Here is a 23,941-nt window from a genome sequence, read left to right as displayed (position 1 = left end):
TTAATTAAAATTTTACCAATTTTATTAATACAATTTATTGTACAAGTCCGAAATAAAAGCTTAAATTTTTCAGAGAATCTTTGGGTTTAAGTGAGCTTTAGATTAAAAATTAATGTGGCAAATTTTTCCAAAGCTTTAAGGAAAAACCTAATTGATCAAATTTTAGTGTTGGGCAATTGGTACATATTTGAAACCATACAACTATTAGCCGAAAAATCATTTTAGTGGATTCGTTTGTCTATTTGCTTGGAGTGAAATAGAAAAAGTGATTGATTAGTGAGGTGTCTAAGTTAATCCCCCTTAAAATTAGGATGAAACTGATGGATAGCGTACAAACCCATTTAAACAAATCAATTCAAAAATAAAGGCGTCATTTAACGAACACGAAAAAAACTAAGATTTATTTACTTGTTTATTTTAAGATTTTTATGGTTATTTATCTTTGGTAAACCAAGACAAAAATGTTCAAAGCTAGTGTAGATAAAAAAAAAAATATTTTTCAATAAACAACAATGAATTTATCAACAAAAATGCGTTTTAATAAATTAGAAAATTGATCTAGCGAGTAGAATCTTCATCCTGTGATGGATGATTAACTCTCAAAGGTAAGTAACAAGTTTTTTTTTCATATGTTTTACACACAATAGTTAAAAAGGATCAGTATAGAGTAAAGAATGAACCTCAAAAATCTAAAAATGTCTTCTTAAAATATATGCAGTAGCTTTCGCAAAGACTTGTTAAAAATCTATATGAAAACAAAAAACAAATTTCTCTTTCACAAAAGAATAAAAATAACACAATTAATAGCCTTCCTTTTCTCGCATGGCCTAAACTATATACATACCATTATTTTGAGCATAATTAAATAGCAAAATGTAAAACACATAATTTGATTTATTCTTTTGCTTTGAAAAACTCAAGGAAATTAACCTAGAAATGAAAAAGGAGAAAAGAAAAACAACAAAAACACATGCCATTTAAGTAAATAACATTAAATTATGAAAAATACAACATAGCTTTTTCTCCACCTGTAACTAGAAAGAGTACGAGAAAGGAAAATTCGAAGATTTGTAAATGCTACGTCTTTTTAGAAGTGTTTTTTTTTTTTATAATTAGCACACACTCAAGGGGATGTTACTACCCCTATTATGCAGAGGCACAGTGTGAGCACTAGAAAGAGGAGAGAGGGTTTAGAAGGAGATGTCGGTGCACATTGCACTAGGAAAAACAAAGTGTATTAAGGAATTCCAAATTCGCGTAGTACGGCTAAAGAACGAATCTCTGTACTTGACGGTACGAATGAAGTTGGGCTTGAGGTTGTACTGGTGAGCATTCCTAGAAGCGCGAGTATTGCTGTTAAACTGTTTAGGGAGAAGAATACAGCTGGCTATTTCTCTAGAGCATAAACCGTAAAAGAGGGTGAGACAGGAAAATTTATGACGATGTTCGAATGACGTAAATGATCCTACGATGGTATTATCACCATTCAATCTAAATGCTCTACGTTCAATAATGTAAAATAGGTTTAAGTAAGTTGCAGGAGCACCAGCCCAGATGTTGGAGTTATACTCAAGCTTTGGACGTATATAAGTCTTGTAAATAACAGCCAGATTAGAGGGCGAGAAAAACTTCTTGCATCGCGTTAGAAAACCTAAACATCTTGCGGTATTTTTGGCGACATCGGGTAAATTCTACAAAAGGTGGTTGGTGATACACATACCGAGAATATCGAGATTTTCAGTCTCCTCGATGCAAGTGCCATCTATTGATAATGGCAAGGGGGGTATATCTCGCTTTAACGATACAAGACAGCATTGGGTTTTCGGAGCATTAAATTCCACGCGGTTTTTTATTCCCCATTGTACAATACTGTTAAGATTAGAATTTAATGAACTTATCATATTTTGTGGTTGCAGTTCAACATTAGAAGGTGAGGGATGTGATTTTGGAAACGAATGTGAAAAGCTAAGAGTACTATCGTCAGCGAAACTAGGATTAGAAGTTGCAGACAGGAGACAGAGTGTTGTAGATAAAATAAAGCCCTGAAGCACACCAGCATTTATTTTATGGTTTTCAGACTTGAATCCATCCAGTACAAGTTGTATTGAACGCTTCGAAAGGTAATTACTAATCCAATGAAGCAGGGATTCGTGAAAACCGAAAGCACGTATAATCGATAAGAGAGCCTGATGCCAAACCCTATCAAATGCTTTTGAAATATCAAGTGCAATAATCTTACTTTCTTCAAAACGATGTAAAGATTTGCTCCACTGTTCGGTGAGATGAACCGTATTGCCGTATTGTCGGTCAGTACGAGTGCGAAAAAAGATTGGTCCCATAGAATCACTAACTCGCTCTAGTACAGGCGGAGTCATAACACTCACTGGCAGCGTTGAGTTGGCGGCGATTAGCTTTCTCTAAAATGCTAACAAATGGAATGTCATTCACAACGAGCGTAGGAAGCGAGGAAGAGGAAGAATTCCTTATATTTTTTACAAATGACCAAAAATTGTTACTGCCTTTGGGACATTGCAGTATTTTTTGCCGTAATGTTTGTTCATGTAAAAATTTGGTCCGTCGAATAAGGGCGTTGAAGGCCTTCCTGGCTTGCTTGAACTTATTCCGGTTTTTCTCAGTTGGATTGGCTTTAAAACAACGGAAACTTACCTTCATAATCCTAATAACCTCTTTACAACTCGCATTGAACCATGCGTTTTCCTTAGGTCTAATGCTCTTAATTCTATTCTCATTCCCTTGTGATTATATCAGCGCTGGCGTCAACGTCACTATCGAGGAAGCATAGTGACCAGTTAAAGATCCTAAAATAATTATTGAGACCGTCCCAGTTGGCTTTCTCGTATTGCCAAACGGTTCTCTTAGGAGCTCTTTCTTTAACTGGAAAGTTTTTACACGAGAAGTTATTGTAATCGACTGCTTAAATAAATATAAACCTACTAAGAAATTATAATAAAATGGCTGGGATGCAACCCATATCACTAATAACTCCCCATCCTGTCTGTCGATTTGTTGTGCCTAAAACCTTAACAAAATATTCATAGAAATATTTTGTATGAGATTAATAATTTGAAGTGAATATCATTCTTTGGTTTCCTAATAATTCAGTATTTGTAGGTTTTCGTGTTTTGTTTAAAAAGTTGTCAGTTGAAAATTTCTAAAAATTACCAACAACATTTTGCATATGTGGAAATAGTTTGATTTCAAAATCTATTTTTGTTAAAAAGATTTTTATTCGAAAGACATATTTAGTTGTATTGCTTAAAAGTTTTTAATTCTTATAAAAAAATACAGATTGTGTCTTTCGAAATTTATCACACAGTGAAATCATTTTGAAATCAATATCTTCATTTATTCACTACACATCGCGAATCGAACACGAATTTTTACCAATTTTGCGGTTTTAATTTTTATGAAAATTTTACTGAATGTCGAAAAGATATTTGAATCGAAAATCAACTTTTAGTAATGTTTTAATTTTTGTTTAGGTGTTTATTTTTCCATTTTTCTCAAAATTGTACCAGATCTCAAAAGCGTTTTTCTTCGTTACATGCAGTAATTTTGTAGGTAAAATCATTTTTTGTTCGTAAAATGTTTGAGATGACAATTATTTTTTTTTTTCAGTTTTTTATTTATTAAAAAAAACGTTATTTTTCAAAATAAAATCACCTCACAATTATGTATATAACATACAATTTAATTCAAGTCGTGCTATCTAAAGTTTTGCACAGTAATTCTTGTCATGAAAGTGTTTTTCAAATTAGCCGTTCGGATTGGGCTTAAAACTGTAGATCCCCTCCATCCCCGACAACAGTACTCGCACACATGAATGGTTCAGAGTTGTAAGTCACTAGGACCTAGTTATTAACGGACTGTTGCGCCACTTAATTTATTATTATTTAATTCAAGTCGGTAAAGTTATTGGTTCGTGCGATATTTTGGGTTATTAAAAATGTTTAGTTTTCTTGTGAGTCTTTGCTGCAATATTTTCTTTAAAATAAAATTTATTTGAAGTTGCTATCTCCACTGGTTCTGGAGACAAGGACTACGAAAAAGGCTTCCTGAATTAACGGATGAAAATAAATAAAAACATACTAAGAAAGTTAAAACAAAAAACTGCTACCCTAAAATGTTATATTGTTGTTAAAACTTGGTGAATTTAGAATAGAAAATTCATTCGAAAATTACACAAAAAAAACAACAAGGCGTTTAAACTGTTTTTCACTCCCATCCAAATTTTATCAAAATATTGTTGTTAACATATTTTGTTAACAAATTAACTCACTTTTTTCAAAAAAAAACATAGACTCGAATTTCTCGTTAAAAAATATACTGACATTGACGTTTTCGTCGTCGTCGCCGGGAAATGTATTTAACAAATAATTTGTTAATCAATTTAAACAAACTACAACGTCCGGAACATCAAACAGAAAACATCTTAAAATATCAGGTGCTAACTTTTAAGAACACCAATGGGAAGTTATCGGTGTGGGTTGCATCCCAGCTTCTTTTTGTTTGTTTTTCATACATCACTAGATAGATAATAATTAAACATCATCTTATATTCCTGTAGTATAAAATAATAAAACAAAATTTTCCTTCCTGTCCCCTCTCTGTCCCAAAAATATTTTTTTTTGTGTAGTGCCTATTGCACCAAGATCTTGAGAATCAGAATTCCGTGCGTTAATTTTCAGAACAAAAAATAGAAAAAAAATTAAAAAAAAAAAATTGAGAGCAAGAGAACTCAAAATGTTATATACATATAACATATTTTATAATTTTCATATAAATATACATTTTCTTATATATGCATGCATATATAACAATTTTGTTAGAAGTAAAATCAACATCTCTCAACTGAGCTATAGAGACATAGAGGAGGATCGAAGAGATCTCTCTATAAGCCTTTTCTATATTTTTTTGTTTTTTTGTTTATTCCTTTGAAAAACCATATCTCGTTAAGAAAAATAGGTTTTTTCAAAAATATTTTATTTTCGACTGACTGTATTTTTGTATGGCTTGCCTATTGTTGTTGTTGTTTTTGGTGGTTTGTTGGTTCTTCTTGATGGCTGGCTGCTGGTGGTTCGTGTTGGATTTTAATTTCTTCTGTTTTTTTTTTGTATTTTTTACGATCCAAGAATATTTTTCAGCCACCGTCGCCCAGTGCAATCCAAGAACTCTTATGGGGGGCACGAGACAAAAAATGGGGTACTTCAAACGACGATACAGTGGTTGAAGTGGAGTTTTTCATTTTTTTTTAAATATGGTTCGCGATAAAATTTGATTTTCAGTTGTTTTCATTTTTCAAAAAGTTTTGATAAATCGTTATATTTATTTGGCAAAAAATATAAAACTCATAATTCGAAATAAAATCGGTTCGGTATAAAAATACATATAAAAGATATTCAACCTAACCAAGTCAATCAACGAAAACAGAACTAATTTAAACAAAAAAAAATAAATAATTACCTAAGGTCATAACAAATTAATATAAATATCCATATATATATATGCATGTGCACACATGTACATATAAATATATGTATGTATATTATGTGCCCGCTTAAAAAGTGATAAAAGTGTCAATAAAATTTATCATTAAGAAATATAAAGAGAACGATTTTTTAAAACTAAAACGTTCTTTTTTAAAAATTGTTTCTGTGCAAAAAATATCGATTACCAAAAAAATAAAGGAATAAGAAATAAAATAATTTATTTTATGTAACGGTGATTATAATATTTCATATTGCGCATATTAAAGAATTTATTTGTCTTTTGATTAAAAAAAAAATAATAATAATAAAACCATTAAGCAACGTATGGATGCATAGAATAATTCAAGTATTGTTATCCGAGTGTAATTAGCTGAGATATTGAAGAAAAATACAAGAGCAACAAAATGTTATAAAGATGTATAAGTGTTGGGTAACACAATTAGTATTGATTAAAATTGCATTTGGTTTGTGGAAATTAAGTACATATACATACATATATGGATAAATATTTTTTCAAAATTTGCGTACCTGCATACGTCTAAACACAATGCTTTTGAATATTAACACATCAGGAAATATAAAATTACTGTAAGTTACAAGGAGGTGTTCTACCTGATAATTTCTATTTAAATACATTTCTAGCAGCAATATTACAATTCAATTTTAACTTCAAATTCCCTACCAAAGCTTTCAAAATTGCGAAAGAGGTCCTAATTTCAATCCAATTCAATAAATTATAAATGAAAAGATGTTTTTTGGTTAAATCATTAAATTTAAATAACAAAGTTACCCTATCTACTGTTGATGTTTTGTAGATAAGTTGAAAGGTGATTCTTAAGTGTTGTCAACCGTTTCAAGGAAATCATGAATTTAATTGCAAAATAAACCACTGCAAACTGCTAAATGTAAATTAAATTGTTTTCTCAATTTTCCTACAGTGGTATTCAATCAATTGAAAACATTTTTTATTTTAATTGAAAAAAAAAAACTAATCCATTTCTGATATTTGCAGTCGCGTTAAAAGTTAGTTTTTTAATATTGTCAATCGTATTCAAGGATCTTATAATTTGTATTCTCAACCTGCTGAATAATATTCGGTTAAATGTAAATTAGTGCTGATAGAACCTTTAAGAAAAGTAGATCTATACATTTTAAAAGAAAACAAATTCTTATCATTTAGAGTAGAGTTATCCTGATTTTTTAAACCCCTTCTTAAAATATTGAATAGAAAAATATCACTAACTAGTGGTTTTCAAAAAACATGTTTTTTAAATAATCATGCTCAAAGCTGCTTTTGAGCTTAGGCCAATATGAGAGATATCGAAAGAAGCAGCTCACATTGTATTTCGTTGGGCTCTCGGATTTTTTGTTCTCAAACTTTTTGATTAAGATCGAAAATCAATAGGTTTTTTGCAAAAACTGAAACAAGTCAGTTGGTGGACTTATATTTAGTATTTTTTCTTATCAAAATACTTGTTTTGAAATTTTTTTATTTTGTGAAATAAATCTACTCGTATAAAGAATATTTATGATAACACAAAAATTCACTTAACGCATTTTAAACATTATCTTAATAAACACAAAATGTCACTTATTGGGGTAATTCTGTCCTAGCCAAATGATAATATTTATTAAATCTTATCCCTCGCTTTAATTTCAATCACAGCAGGAAATGATAAAAAGCTTAGATACCAAGACAAAGGTATTTTGCAATTCAAACCCCTTAAATTTCGATTCAAAAAAAATGAGTTTAATTTAAAACATATTTCAAAATAAAACGGCTTTTCTATAATGGCTTAATCATACAAAAACTTCAACAGAAAAATTTCAAAACTCAGAAGGAAAAACTAATTATATTTTTATTTTACAGAATGCATTACTTAGTTAATTTGTTATAATGTGTTTGCAACATTTTTTTCATACAAATAAAATTAAGAAACATGAGTTTTTAATATTCCAAATAAAAATACAATTTAAAAAATACCAAATTTAGATACTCACGTTTTCTCTGTCCGCATTTTCCCATAATTTTATTTTTCATATATTTATTTTTATTAAAGTTCAATAAAGATGTTCTTAATTTGTATTCCATATTTTTTCTTCTACTTTTTCATCATTCTTGAGAAAGAACCTATATTTATACCATCTTTAAACAAAAAATAATAACAAAAAAATCTCAAAAGAACACACCAACAACATAAACAGAGCAACAACAACAACAAATTTAAATTAAAAACCTCTTAAGAATGTTGTTCACATGTATGTATGTATGTTTTCAGGTGTTTGATTTAACCACCTGTTTACCTCTTCTCTTGTTAAAACTAAAACATACATACAAAAGTATATTCAAAAAAAAAAAACAGCGCCCAGAAAATATTATCATCATCATCTTCATCACCATCGTCTGTGCTCTCGAAAACGTCTGTTTTCGAATGTACAGATCTTTTTCTTCTTTTCAGCTATCGATTCGAACCGTAGCCGTCGTCCTCTCTTTTATCTATTGAAAAATATTTTCTGCTCTAAAAAGAACAAAAAATAAAAAAAAACATTAAACTTAAATATATTCTGTTGGTTGTATTAAAAATAGTTTTGTTGGTTCTATTTTTAAGATGCTTTGGGATGTATCTGTGTCTTGAGTCTTGTGTGGATGTGAAAAATCTAGTTTCTTAGTTTTTGGTTTGTTGTTATTTTGTACTTCTGTTAGAAAATCTATTGTGAAGAAAATATAAACATTACGATAACGAGTTTTTTTTAAATACAATAGTATTTGATAATATTGAGCGAGAGAATACAGTTTATGAATTTAATGCAAAATCCATTTATAACAGATCTAAAATTAGAAAATTACTGTTACTATTAAGTAAAATTGCCGATTACTCAATGTCACAGTTAAAGTCATTCATATTTAACGAGAAAAAGGGAGAAATGACCAATTAGTCGCATGATTTACCCGGCGTTGGGTTATAATTATCGGATAATGACCAGTTTTAGGGAGTATCTATGAATATCAGAATGAGATCACTTAGGGGCCAGTTCTGGTTGAAACCAAATATTTTAGATTATAGTTGATGGTTGAAAACTGATAGGTGTGTAAGCAAAGAAAATTAAACGATTTTTTTCAGAATACAAACAAAATACAAAAAATCAGCTACATGTATTCATTGAAAGCAATTCAACATTGAAAATTCAACCAAGACAAAGGTTTTGGGTAAGACAAAGTATTTTTTTAAGTACAATAATTCTATAAACCGTTTGCTTAAATTTGATACCAAACAGTAGAAATTAACTTCCTTAATCGCATTTATGTCTCGAATTTTCAATGATGGAACCAAATGTAGGTACCTCCTTGAGCAGTTGCAAAAACTTTCAGAGGGTAGTTGTTGGTTTAAGCAATGTATCCATCCACATTAAAAAAAAAAAAATTGCAATATACCAATAGTACCCGTGTCGTGATGGTTAGTGCGTAGGACTGTCATTCCAGAAATCTTGTTATCGATCCCTGCTTTGAGATTAATTGACAAATTATTCTTGTCATGAAAAGTGCTTTCTCAAATTAGTCGTTCGGATTCAACTTCAAACTGTAGGTCTCCTCCATTACTGACAATATTACTCGAACACATTAATTGTTGAGACTTGTAAGTCAATAAGCCCTAATTCTTAACGGACTGTTGCGCCACGTAATTTATTTATTTGTTAATATACCTACCAGTTCAAAATTCAGCTCTTTTCTGTTTGTATAGTTGAAATAAATTTTTTAAAATTACCTTTTCAAAATTCAACGGCCGGTTTTATTATCGAAAATAACATGAAACACAACAACAATTTGGGATCCTGGTTTCTATCTTAGTTAATTTCAGAACTTAAAAAACTAGTTTAGATTATGCCGGTAGGTGAAAAGTTTATCCCATATTCTTAACGTAAAAAGACCGATTATAAGCGGCTAATGAAATGTGATTTTTTCCCGGATATGATTAACTGTTTTCAATGGAAGAAGCTGTTTAATTACTTACTCAACGGCTGTATTTTCAATGTCTAATTATCCATTTTCATACAATATGAGTTATTGTTACTCAGGAAAATAGAAGGTCTTTTTTCGAGAAAAACGCGTTCAATGACTTTATTCAGACAGTTAGGACATTTCATATAAATGACCTAGTGGCTTATATCTCTCAAATATTCCTGTGTGGGTATGTTGTCAAGAATCTAAGGGACCTACAGTTTTAAGCCGAGATACATTTAAAATCAAGGATCTACGAAGTACTTAAGGGTCGAAAAAACCAGGTTTTGTTTGTTTACTTTATAAGGTTATATGCCTTATTAGTTTGTAATGGAAAATTAAACATACAAAATAAAAAAAAGCGTCATCTCTCTAGAGAATTTGCTTCTCACTCCTCAGTAAAGATACATTTGGACTATTTCACTATTGATTTTATCTTTCCAATCCCCTATAAGAAATTGAATCTTTTGAAAACGAGGCCATTAAAATTTACAACTGAGCGAACACATTTTGTATCAAACATTTCAAAAAACCCCAACACTTGTATCTACCTTGATATCGTCTTTCCCGTACCAGAAATCTTCGAAAATGACAGAAAAAATGTTTATCCCATGACATTACATATTACATTCATTTTATTAGGTGTGCTTGGCATTACCCTTAAATTACATCTAAACTGCAATCAACAAATATCGTAATTTTCCAAAAATTTAATTTTTTGACATCTAGATTGTATAATAATAAATACATAATATCTGTAGTACTTTCAAATTGATTTTCACAAATCATTTATAAATTTACAAATCATATAACCATAGTTATCAATCATACTTATATATTTATTAAATTACGAAGTGTAAAAGTTTATAGCATTTGAATTTAAAAATTCAAGTTTTTAATTATTTAAATTTAAAACACGATTTTATATTGAATTTCATTATTTGGTCTCTTAATTGAATTAATTTTCAGTTCCACAAAAAGATTTCGTTTTTTAAAAACTTAAAAATAGAGATTTTAATTTTTATTTCAGGTCCCAAAAATATTTCAATTATGATCTTTTTTAACTTGTTAAAACAAAAATTATTATTTAACTTTTTTATACTTATCGAATGTGTCTAATGCTCCAAAAGTCATGTACGAGGTCTTCCAAATATGAAAAGCTGATTAACCTCAACCATCTTTGATCCAAGCGACCAACCTGTATTCCTGCCAATAACGCGCGTGTTGTCAAAAATTCGGAATACTCGTAAGCCATTTCATCCAATGGGAGAACAATTTCACTCATGTCAAATTTAATACGAAGGGCCCTCATTAGCTGTTTTGAAACAGCTATCCAAAATATTTCGCTATTATTTGACTTAACAATTCTTCGGACAATTGAAGGGACTGCTAACCAGGAACTATAACTACTAAAGTTGTTCGTTTGATTGGTCCACAAACCTATTGCTCGATATTTTGTATGGAAAAACTCTTTTGTCATCATTTGTCCAATGGGAATCCAAATCACTGACGACGAAGCTTGGTTACCAAAACTACCATGAAGAGGGGACCAAGCGTAAGATTGTCTAATAGCCGACTCAATTAATGGACTCAGACTTTGAGAGATACGTAAAAGTTCAACCAACTGATATGTTAAGATTGTATAGTTTTCACTGCTCTCATAATTTGGAATCGGTCTTTGAATACTTTCTACTGTTCTTTGGTTTAGTTGCATACTCGACCCACGTACAATTGATTTTCCTGAAATTGGTATATTTAGACCGGATGAAATTGTAGGCCTTGAACTGTTACGTTCATAGGAAAAGTTAGGCACTAAGCTTGAAGTTCCGTCAGGGTAAACATTCGGTTTGTAAGACTTTTTAGGTGGTTCATCAATTTTGACTATCTCTTCTTCCTCTTCTTCTTTTTTTTCTTCTTTTTCTCCTTCTTCTTCTTCGGAGATTGTGCTCATTTTTTTTTCTTCGTCTTCTTCTTCGAAGATTGTGCTCAATTTTTCTTCTTCGTCTTCTTCCTCGAAGATTGTGTTCAGCTCATTAAAGATTTGGTTTGTTGCAAATAAATTCGCAACTGGCCTGAATAGTGCTGGTAATGAATTTTCAACAGCATTTCTTAAACCAGTAAACGTTGAGTATGTTGGCTTGTCAGCTAAATTCATCATTGCCATGAAATAGTCTTTTGACTGATTTGAGAGTTTTTTCAACTAATTAGTATATGAGGAGTTAAAAGATGAGGGCATTGAAGGTGATTGAAATCTTGTCGGATCGGTGCAAAGCAATCGACCGTTTCCACTTGATTAGATATCGATTTGTCACGATTTCAATTATTACGAATAAAGAAATTTGTGGATGTTATTCTTTCAAAAGAAACGATTAAGTTTATTTTAATTTTAGATAAATAAAATAAAAAATATCTGCAAAATGTTGACGTTACAATTCAGTTACCATTTTAAGATTTTGTAATAAATTATTACAATTTAAATCAACTATTGCAACGCTTTTAGACTTAAATAGCGATACAAATTTGTATTATTATTTTATTCATATAGATACAAAACCTTTTTCAAATTGTAATGATTTTTCTGTGCCTAATTTCAATCGTTTTTTTATATTCAAAACAACAATAGGTATCCCCCTTTTTTAAATACTTTGTTCGTACGAATACATGTATTAAATTTTTGTTGTTTTTCGTTATCTCGTTATCAAGTTTAGTTTCCTATTTTGCATAATGATAACCCAAACCAAAATTTCGAAAAATTGAAAATAAGTTTTAAGTTCAATCAATAACACTTTTCGACAAGGTATTCTTACTGGCATTAAAAGCACTATTCCAATGGGTTTTGGCGGCTTTAATTCAAATCAGACTTCAAAATTAAAAACGGTTTGCAAGTAAGTTCGGTTCATGTAACCAATCTTTTGTCTAAACAATTCCATTATATCAATTTTCAATGACATTAAAAAACATATAATTATGTTCAAAAAATGTATTTTTAAAACACAACCACAAAACACAAATATTTTCAAGTTGTTCAAAACACCATATAATGTTTGTTGTATGTTAATAACTTGTATAAAGCTGCATAATTTCTATTTTTTATTACAGACACATGTAATCTTAAGATTAAAGTTAACCTAGATCAGCGGCCATTTTGAAACAATGCATTTATATCTACATCAGAAAAGCTGGCTATGTATGTAATTATGTATATATAAACCATGTTGAGATACACAACTAAAAAACTCCTCTTTTCGCTGAGATTAGGTATCAAGTGTAAGGCATTAGAATATAAAATACAGGGGTAGTTTTTTTTGTCAGGGTTCCATAACACAACTTACTTACGCTATAAAGCTGTATGACAACACCCACTTTTACACTTTATTCACATGTTCACTTATTCATTTATCTCTCAATTTAACTCAGGTCTGCTTCCGCACTCTATTTTATTCTTCATTACATAAAAAAAACCGTATAGAAACCGTGTTAGAATGTTATTCAATTTCAAGGTGAAAAGCTCATCTGTTCGCTAGAATAAAGGGTCCAACCTCTATCATATATTAATTTTGTGAAACTGCAGGAATTATATTCTCATTGATTTTCGCATATTATAAGTTAAACAATAATTTTCAAATTTATCTCTTTAATTTGTTACATAGATTTGTTTGCATTTTTAAATTTGCAAATGCTGGTGATCAAATTGTATTTGTTTAAAATCAACATTTTGCAGAAAAATTAAATTTACTTGTGGTTTAAAAATTTTGTTTTTACTTACTTTTGTAATTAATATAAATTACTTAATTAATTGTTTCTTATTAATCTGTTATAAAACAATAACAGCCGAAGGAACTAAGTTTTTTAAGCTCTAGCTCACACAAGTTCTTCTGACTCTTTTCCAAAACTAGACCAAACGAATTCAAGACTAAGAATCATTCCAAATTCCAGGTGCATTGAGTAGGATATTTTTCGCAGGGATTCATATTTTTTTGCAGTCACTTTTTGTCTCTCAGAGATATTCTGCGCATGTTATGGCATAAGGAATAAAATAAAATGCACACTGCAAATCGTGGATTAATGAAGTTTTCTTCCTTGATAAGAACAGCATAAGCATTTTGGGAAGATTGTTTGAGTTGGGTACGTTATCATGCTTTTTTATTATATTCATGAGTAGAGTATATAGTAATATATCGTTTATTTTTGAATCCCGATTCCTTAATGCCGATTTTCGTAATCCCTATCCCATGTCCTTTTGAAGACTGATACAATAATAACATCTTACCTTAATAACTCTTGAGATAAGTCGAATTTTTCATTTTATTAGTATAGTTGTGGAATTATTTTGTATAAAGTTTCTGATTGAATAAATAAGATATCTATTTTTACATAATCAGGGTTAATTACTGGTCCAAAGCATTGAGTATTTGTCAAATATTTTAAGTTACTACCTTTTTTTAATTTAACTCAAAATCAAATTGATTGCAATTAGTTATCTTCATTCGTAATTGTAAAGCAGTGGTAGTTTGAGGTTCAAGTAAGCTGAACCTAATTTCCAGTTCAAATGTTAAGTTCGAATCGCTCGGTAATTACCATATAAACTACACTTAAGATTAATCAATTCTCAGAACAGTATTTTTTTTTAATTTGATCCTAATAATACAATATGATACTAAATATTATTTGGTACTTCTTGAAAGCCATCAGCTAGAATATTAAAAAAAAATAAGAAAATTAATATAATTAAAATGTTTGATCCTGAGAGAAGCTTTTTCACCAAATCAGAAGGAAGTATTAACGATCTGGTATTGTAAATCACAACCAAATTATTGAGAATAAGGACTTGGGAGTCACACTTTATATACGTTTTAAGGACAAATCCACATATAATGAAGAGGTACCTGTCACATTAAATTAAATTCTGATTAAATTCAGAGAATCTCCACATTGAACTGAAATGGTGTTCATTCCTTTAACTTGAAATACAGATATACCGTCAACCTATTTCATTGCAAAACTCAAGTTTAATGGGTTGGGCAAGGCTAGAGCCCACGAAAAAAAGGATTTTTTTTTAGAGTAGAGATCTTGTGATAACAACACAAGACATTAATACAAGACAGAGGGATGTAGGTTTCGAGATCAGTCGCACTCACTACGATGACGTCTGCCCACGACAGAACTAACAGCCCCTGTTATATTTTAATCATAGTTATCTAATGATTTTTTTTAAATTCAAAAACCAATTGCTTTAACGCCACACTATTCTTAGACAATAATTTAAAGTCCTTAAGGAAAATTTTTAATAAAAAACGTTTCTTTGAAAATTCGAGGGCGGCTATACCCTTTTAACCAATAGTAAAGTTAAATTAAAACTTTCTAGGCATCGGTATCGTATTTGCAGATATGATAAATTGTATACCATTGAATTTTAATATATATGTATATATGTATACGAAGCTATAAACGCACACTCCCAGTCACTTCAATACGTCCAGAGCCTAGAAAAAGTTTAAGTTGAGATTTCTTAGGACCCAATAATTTAATTTAATTTTTACCATAAACTTCTATAAATATGAGAAAACATTAAAATAAGTTTTCAAATATTATTTTTATATATTTTTATTACGAAAAATTCAAACTTGATGTGTAACTCCATAAAGTCTCTCCATATAGTTTGGTCAAATAATCTATGGTTATGTGACTTCGTAAAAAATTTAAGCGAATGCGAAAGTTTTAAGGACAACTTATCAAACTTCGTTCTGGAACTTCTATAAGTTCTATCACTTATGACACTCTGAAATACTTTTTTAAATGTTGCTCGTCTTCTGTCCCCGCTTCCAATTTTGATTTACTTTATGCAATGCAGGTCGACAATTTAGTATACATAAACAATTTTAATCATTATACAAAATTAATTAAGTTTAAAATGTTTAAACAAATCAATTAATTTCTTAATACAAAATTTTTGACACATAAACGCACACATTTAAGCAAGATTTTCTTCAAATAAAAAATAAATAAAAAACTAATACATTAAATAATGGAAGGACGTAAACCTCAAGCGAGAAGACTTTTACTGAAAAAGCGTACAGGACCACTGTTTTCTGAAGAAATTTTAAAAGAATTGAATACAAAACCAACGGCGACGCCGGTACCCACAACACCAGCACCACCTTCAACATATCTACCACAACAGCAATCGAATATACACAGCCGCAGAATTCCGTCGGTAAAGGATAAAAAGGACAAAAAACGTGAAAGATGGCTACTCACACGAAAAACTTGGAAATACATGGCCGATGCGGGTCGAAAACTTATTCCAGATGGCGCTCAAAATCGTTCCGAAGACATTCAAAAATGCGAACGGCATTTTCACAACTTGTGCGCCAATGAGCCGAAATTCATATTGTGGCGTCGCAAGGCTTCATACCCAGGGGCAATTGGAGCTTCGAGAAATTCAAAGAGGCGATTAAAGCTTCTGCTGTCACACAGTCACAAAGGCATTGGCAGCTTCAATTATGAAACTGAAGAATCTCGAAATGCTGATCAGATAATCGATCTGTTGTCTAGCTATTTGAAGCTTGATGAATCGATTAAAATTACAACTCTGCTGGGTTCTAAGACAGTCCGGCCAGATCAGACATCATCACCCTCAGCTCAGCGACCTGGTGGAGGGAACGCGAACCGTGGTGGATTCGGCTCGAAATCGATGGCAATGTCATCGCGTGGCCCTGGATTTTTGCCGCCTATCGCTCAGCCTCCCAAAGGTATAAATGCTCTCTCGGAGATCGATCAGCTGCTCGAACGGCTGCGAACGCTGAGCCGTAGCTCCACCTGCCGCACTATTATCCCTCTAGAAAGAATCACTCCAGAAATTCTTGAAGATAAAGCTCTGCTTAAGCAAATCTATAACGAGCTTAAAAAACAGCAGCTTCATAGAATAATTGGTAAACATTCCAGCAGTACCGGTCCAAGAGCGAGCCTCCCTCACGCTTCCTCACTGTCCAGTCTTTGGCACTTTCGACGTGACGGCAGCATGAAAGGTTCCTTCTCGGGTAAGCCTAATTTCCTTCCGCAGTTTGGGCTTAAGTCACAGCCACAATCCCAATCCACCTCATCCGCACCACTTTCTCCTGGCCACGAATCTAACAAGCGTATTCCCCCCTCGTCCTTGGACCTCCCTGCACCACTGACATCCACCTTGCAATTTCAAGCTCCTATAGCCTCGTCAGTAAAAAAGACCCCACGAATGAATGTCACTTACGCTACCAGCGGCACTCAAACTAATTTCATCCAACTTAACGAAATTGAACGTCTGGCCAAAGACTACAAAGAAATGAAACAAGAGGAGGCTGCTGCGATGGCAGGTGCTGGTCAGCCGACTGATGAAGAGAGCGACAAAAGTGCCACAGCCGGACAAGGTCACCGCCGTAAGAGCAGCATCGACAACGAGGATGTGTCACAGTCGGTCAGTGATACAATAAAACGTTACTTGCGAATGGCGCGCAAGAAGAGCGTCCACGATGACAACGCCAATCGATTCAAGCGAGTAAACTATGATCGCAATTTACGCAACATTCGGGCAAAGGGTGAAATTAATCCACCTGGTATGGACGAAGGATGTAACAAGGCAACCCAAACACTTGACGCTTGGTCTGTTATCTCATTGGATTTTATACGGGGCCATGAGAATAATGGTGCACTTGAAGAAGCCCATTTAGAATGGCGCAAAAGTCTAGACCAGCGAATACAACAAAAAGAAGAATACGAAAATAATTTGAAACTACAACTTGAACGTGATGAAGCATCAAATGCCACAAAAACTAAGAAATGTCAAGTACAAACAAATTCATCGGCGTCAGCTCCAACATCTCCAACAAACGCCTTCCATGGACATGTAGGTTCCGGCGTTGGTGCTACTGCTGCTCCGACAGCTTCAGGAATCCTTCACTCAAGCACTCAGTTTTTATCGAATCTTTGGCATGGAACAGGAGGACACCATCAAGATAGATCTTCTGGTCAGGGTTATGGATATCATCCTCTGCCGGGAAGTAACACAAGTAGCATCGGTTCAATACTGTCGATGGCAACCACTGCGTCTGGAAATAGTTACAGTAATTTCATCTTTTTTCTCAAATTTCTCTAGCATTTATTTATATTTAAAAAAATATGTAGATTGCATTTTAATTTTTGTTCCTCTTATTTAAGATTCAAAAGGTGACAACAGTGCTATGCAAAAGTCCAAATCATCTTCAAATGTCGGACAATTTGTTTCGAAGAAGATTTTTAAGACGAGGTCTAAGAGTCAGACGAGGACATCATCACCTACAAAGGCCGAATGGACACCACAGGTGAGCCTACGATTTCCTGACATTGTTTTTTGTTCTTTAAAACTCCTATAGACACACTTTCATTCTAAATCAAGGGCAACTGCACATGGACTTCGGATAATGGACGACAAGTTACGCTAACAAATTCACACCTGCAAAATTTGACCGAAGTTGAGGCAAAGATACTTCAGCGAGTAGCCATTGAAAAAATAAATCAACTTAATATTGGAGTCAGTGTTGCAATTCCTTTATGTAAGCTTATATTTTTTTGCTCAAAACTTCTTAAAGTCAATCATTACCATTAGATAGTGAAAATGCGGGAAAGGCTCAAAAACGGCGACCTCTGGCAAAGAAAAAAGCCATGACAACCAGTTTTTTTGACATTGGCCGGAAAGAAGACAAAGGTACACTAATATTGGCTATAACATATTTTCGAAGAAATTTAATAAGGTGTGTTTAATGTTTCGCAGGATCAAATATCAGTATATTCGGCAATACCCTGGAAGACTGTGTGGCTCATGATCAAAAACGACGAGCCAATCTTACAGCTGCATCCGATCGAGGCTCAAGAAACTCTATAACGTCCTTATTCCGAGGAAGTTCAAGCAATAAAGTAAGTCGAAGTTACGAATTTCACAAAATAGAACTTTCATTACTTTTTTTTATTCATATGAAGGTTCGATCGTGTGAAAGCCTGCCATCATCATCATCGGCTATTTATAATCTTCCCCATTCCGATAGCGATGCAAGTAATGTAGCAAGTACCAACAGTGGTAGTAATAATGATAGAGCAAGTGGTAATGGTAATTTAGTTAAGACAACTTCAATGCTGCTGTCACGTAGTCAATGGGATGTACGCCGTTCAAGTCAAGATTACGAAGAATCAGCCCCACCACCACCGATGACTGATGAAAGAACAAATGGTGAACAGGCTGAAAGGCAAGTTCCAACATTTGTTCAAGAATGCATCAAACATTTGGAAAAATATGGCCTGCATTCGGTTGGGATATTCCGTGTTAGTACGTCAAAAAAGCGAGTTAGGGAGGTGAGTTTATTTTGTGCTGCATAAACTACCCTGGTAGATTTTAAAATTGATTCCATTTTTGTTCTATGTATTCATTTTTTATATCTGCTATTACAAACAAGGCACTTATATTTGGTGTAAGAAACTTATGATAGCTGTTTCATAGCTTTAACTTCTTCCTAAATTAAGTTCTTTACAATATTGAGTTTCAAAATCCTTTCCATCCAAAAATTACTTCAGTAACATGAGTTTTTTTTTTCACACACTTTCAGATGCGCGAAGAATTCGATCGCAGTTCAAGCACATTCATCAACCCAGAAACTTGTCCCCATGACGTAGCAACATTACTTAAGGAATTCCTGCGAGACTTGCCTGAACCGCTTTTATGTCGAAATTTGTACAAAGCCTTTATTAAAACTCAAAGTGAGTACGCAGTCTCAATTGTGCTAGTAATAATTATCAACATTCCAGACTATTTATTTGTTAACTTTGAGCTAAAAAGACTGTAATCGTGTGTCAGTATGTTAACAAACAGAGTTGACATGCAGTGCACACAAATCAGTTGTTAAAGATCAATGATCCTTTTCTGTAAACGTTCAATATGATACCAAACAGTTGCCATTTGTCAATATGGATTTATGAATATGAATTAATTTCGTAGATCCCTGGACTTTTTGGTCTCATGTGTATATGAAATTGTTCTCAACATTATTATTTCACTTTATCTTAGAAATCCGGAATAGACGCCTCCAACTGGAGGCTCTTTCGCATTTAGTACAACTTCTTCCCACTGCTCATCGTGATACATTATTCGTCCTTCTAAGGTTCCTGGCTAAAGTTGCATCGTGTTGTGATGATGTTTCGACTTCAGATGGTAGTGTTAATATAGCTGGTAATAAAATGGATAGTAATAATTTGGCAACAGTTTTTGCACCAAATATATTAAGATCCTCGTTGCCGGGTGAGGAAAACAACGAACAAGAATCAATGGGTGATGTTATAAATGTGATTAGGTTTGCTTCATTTTCTCTTAAATCATTTTCTAGTATACTATAGAAAATATTTTTTTCTTTCAAGAACAATGATTGATCATTATGAAGAATTATTTAGAGTTCAAGCGGAATTAATGGATGAAATTTATGCAAATATGATCGATACATTTCCAGAGCAATTGAATTATTTATGTGAACGTCGTAATGTTGCAGAAAGTTTCACATTGTAAGCAATGAATGGTTATGATCCTTTTTAGTTGTTAATGTAATGTTTTATACTTTTTAGCGATGATATTGACAGTGGGGGTTCCAATACACCACTCAATTCTCCACCACCGACGGGTGTTTTGAAAACTGGAGGTGATGTTATCCTCAGGCGAGCAGTACCATCACAACAGCAACAACAAAATCAATTCAACAACGATCCTCCACCTGATGGCCGCAGTCATAGTGAGTCATTTAGTTCTGTTTCCCCTCGAGTTCCGCCAATTCCAACATCCCGGAGAATTTATACACGAGATGATGTAATGCATGGAAATGCTGTTTCCAAAGGTGATCCACCTCAAGATGGATCAAGGCGGTAAGTTTCTAATTTTTTATTTCTTTAAGCATTAAATTTAAAGAAAGAATGGTTAAGAGTTATAAGTCACTAGACTCTTGTTGCACCACCTATAGTTTATTTTTGTTTTATGTTTTTGGAGAGGTATTCGTAAACTTGAATCAATATATTTTAGCAGGAAAGTATTGTCTTTAAATATGACAAAACATTAACAACAAAATTGTTATGGCATGGAACAACTTGAAAATCAGAACCTTCTTTTATTCTCAAGATATTCAACTCATAATTTCATTTTTATATTTTCATAATTAAGGTTTTTATTTTCCTCTCAATTCATTTGTAAATGAAGAAAGTGTTAAGTCAAACTTTTGTTTTGTTCTCAAGATAATTGTGTGTATTCGAGTCGATATTTTATAAGGTTTTTTTATTTTTTTTAATAAAAAAACCGTCAATTATTTTTTTCGTCTATTCGTTCTTGAGAAAAATAGTACCCTGAAACTTTTAAAAATCTAGATTCAGGGGATAAGATAACACTCTTGCTCTTCTCTTCTCTAAGGGTCTATGAACAAAACATTTGTTCGGTTGTAAGATATTTAGTTTTCATTTATTTTTTTGTTTTTCTATTTTTCATATTTAAGTCGCAGCTCAAAGTCGAAGTATGCAGAAAGTGATTCATCTACACAACAACGTTTACTCAGTGGAAGTAGTAATTCATCGATGAAAAATAGATTAGGGAGTTATAGTGATAGCTCAAATACTCCCCTTTCTACAACAACTACCACGTCAGCCAAATCCGAATTTCATTCCATGCAGCAACAACAACAAATTATTTCTGCAGCTATAACTCCATCTGCAACAATATTATCTTCAGATAGACGTTTTTCATCACCTTATCTTCACGATAAAACTCGTGTAGTGACGGCAAGTTTGAAAATTCCAGTACAAATCCAAGCAACGACAACAACGCCAATCAAGACTTTAGGAAGCAATAGCAGTAATAGTGGAAGTGGTAGTGGGACCGGAAGTGGAGGTGGAGTAGCAGTAACACGTGATGCAAATGACGACGATGAAGTATTTTTTCGAGAATCTGGACAATTTGATTTGTCAAATATTCCATATATTGAAGATTCGACCACTTATGGTAACGAGCTTGGAAATTGCATTGAAGGTTAGTAGAATTCGGAGGAAGGCGAAGAATAAAACTTCTCTTCCCTAATACCGCTTCCTCTCTCTATCACGCTCTATTTCATCGACAAACAACAAAATAAAAAATAATAGGCATTTAATGTGGCGGTAAAATATTGTACCAAGTAACGTTTCTGCTTGAGATTGCTTTTTTACTTAACGATGAAAATTTTTCGCTGGTTATGCCATCTGCTAAATGAAGCGCTCAGAGCAAGATAATACCGTCTAGTCTCAAACCCCAAATTTAGCTCTTCGTTATTTGAAAAATAGTTAAGTCCTTCTTTTTAGCAGGTATTGTTTCCTTGTTTTCTTTGTTAAGTAAGGCAGTTTTCATTATACTGAATTAAATATGACCTTTCACCTCATAGATCTACTAGTTCGCTAACTCTGCTATCTAAAAAACAAAAAGTGTTCAATCATTTTTGTTCGATTTCTTTTTAAAGATATTGCTGCTACTTTTTTTTAATATTGCTTAAAAAATTAGAATTGAATTTTCATATTTAATTTTATATAAACATGTCGGAACGTTACTGCTGCTGCATAAGATTTAAGCTTCAGTTCTGCTTTTGATTCAATTTAGAAACATATTTCTAACAAACAAAAATCAACAATCATCATCAAAAATCAACTAAAAGGTTTCCCAATAACTGGATCGATATCATTCGGGGGAGGAGTATCAGCGGCATCATCACAGGATGGTTCTAATGTTAAGGGTGGCATGGCTCCTGCTAAAGTGTTTCAAATTCCTATTGCCTACAAAAACCAACACATAATTTCTTCATTACCAGGAGAAAGTGGAGATTCAACAACATCTAAACAAACATCATTCCTATCATCGAAAACTACAGCTGCAATACCATCATCATCATCAACCACTACGTCCAGACAAAAAGAGAAAAAAACTTCAACGTTAGGAACGATTAGTACCAATGTGCAACAAAAACTTGCATCATCCACAAAAGCCCTTCATTTACATACCACCACCGTTAGCGATAGTAAAACTGGTGAAATGGAGCAGAAATTGCCCACAAGCATATCAAGCATTGGAGGAGATATTCTCCGATCTAAGACTGCTGATTTCGAACGAATGGCAACACCATCAGCAACAACGACGACACAGTTTTCATCAATATCAAAGACAAAAGACCGTCGAACGCGTAATGTAACACCAGTACCTTCTGAAGGTAATTTTTCGCCACGAGGAACGCTCTATAAGAGACAAGAACTAATATCAAGTGCGAAAAGAAAATAACAATCATAAACCGATGTACATAAATTAAATAAATATTTATATATAATATAAAATAAAATTTGTAGTAATTAAATGAAAACAGAAATTCATATTTTTTTAAATTAAATACAAATTAAATTGTATTATATTTGTCTATTATTTTGTCTTTTCTTATTCATTAATTTAATTTATTATACAAACAAGAAAATAGAATTGTGTATATGTAAATAAACGAAAACCAATAAAGTTTTAAGAAAGTTAAATTTGTATGGTATGAGTTATGTTCTAACACAAAATAAAAATAACTAAAGTTAATTTAAATACACAAATATTTTGAAAGAAAAAACAAACATTTCAATTTCTTTTTCTTATATTTTTATTATTTTTCGTAGGAATTCCCTTAAAACTTATCGTATAACGTTAATGGATATGACCCCTTTGTACTTTTAATTATTTATTTTTTTAAATATATGAAAATTAAATTTATATTTTATTCCTTTAAGCTTTGTTGCTCAAAGTACTGTTTTTAACTGAGAACATGCCACAGGCATCAATATGAATCTGAAATTCTGATCTATTCCAATCGCGCAACACCAACAAAAACACCAACTTTTCACCAATGGACGATCCAGGGGGGAGTTGAAGATTTGTTAGTAATTTAACGATATTCACCAAAATAGTAATTTGCTGTCAAAAACTCCCACAATCTTTGCTAACGCACAATTTAAAAATTGGAAAAACGTTAGTGTTTTATTATATTTTCAAAACATCTTTTCTAAGAGATCGAGCAAATATTCAGGTACTAAAGGATACACCTTAAATAAGATTGCGCCAATTTGACATTAAGGTATCTTTCAATTCCTGAAACTCATCTTTAATTTAATCTTATTTTTTTCTTACGCACATAAATAGTGTTAGTGTTTCTTAGAATGTTTTTTTTTAATATTGGTTTTCTATTAAATGCAAACAATTTTGAGATGTTACAAAGCTAATGAAATCTACTTTTTGAAGAATTTGTCTTCTAACATCAGCTCCAATCTACAAGCAAGCAAATTTATAACGCTAGTAATAATGAACTCCCGAAAGTTGAATCCGAATAAAATGCGAGAACGTCAAAAAAAGGCAAAC

At 32.2% G+C, this 23,941-nt stretch overlaps 1 protein-coding gene across 7 annotated transcripts; it reads left to right on the top strand.

Moving 5' to 3' along the window:
• Positions 1–4,987: 4,987 nt before the first annotated feature.
• LOC129953192 (uncharacterized) lies at positions 4,988–22,956 on the top strand. Of its 7 annotated transcripts, XM_056066083.1 has the most exons (14): positions 4,988–5,097; positions 5,166–5,742; positions 15,484–17,606; positions 17,701–17,843; positions 17,918–18,074; positions 18,128–18,226; positions 18,293–18,435; positions 18,499–18,867; positions 19,119–19,269; positions 19,577–19,859; positions 19,924–20,064; positions 20,125–20,418; positions 21,036–21,565; positions 22,218–22,956. In XM_056066083.1, exons 3-14 carry the CDS (start codon positions 15,533–15,535, stop codon positions 22,832–22,834), a joined length of 5,001 nt encoding a protein of 1,666 aa, XP_055922058.1. In that variant the 5' UTR covers positions 4,988–5,097; positions 5,166–5,742; positions 15,484–15,532; the 3' UTR covers positions 22,835–22,956. The 7 variants fall into 7 exon arrangements, with proteins under 7 accessions (XP_055922058.1, XP_055922062.1, XP_055922063.1 ...); XM_056066087.1 differs by lacking the exon at positions 4,988–5,097 and having other exon boundaries at positions 5,105–5,223; XM_056066088.1 differs by lacking the exon at positions 4,988–5,097 and having other exon boundaries at positions 5,105–5,742; positions 21,042–21,565.
• The last annotated feature ends 985 nt before the right edge of the window (positions 22,957–23,941 follow it).

The sequence above is a fragment of the Eupeodes corollae genome, chromosome X (assembly GCF_945859685.1).
Source record: "Eupeodes corollae chromosome X, idEupCoro1.1, whole genome shotgun sequence".
NCBI classification, from domain to species: Eukaryota; Metazoa; Arthropoda; class Insecta; order Diptera; family Syrphidae; genus Eupeodes; species Eupeodes corollae.
This window is presented reverse-complemented; position numbering and strand designations above follow the sequence as displayed.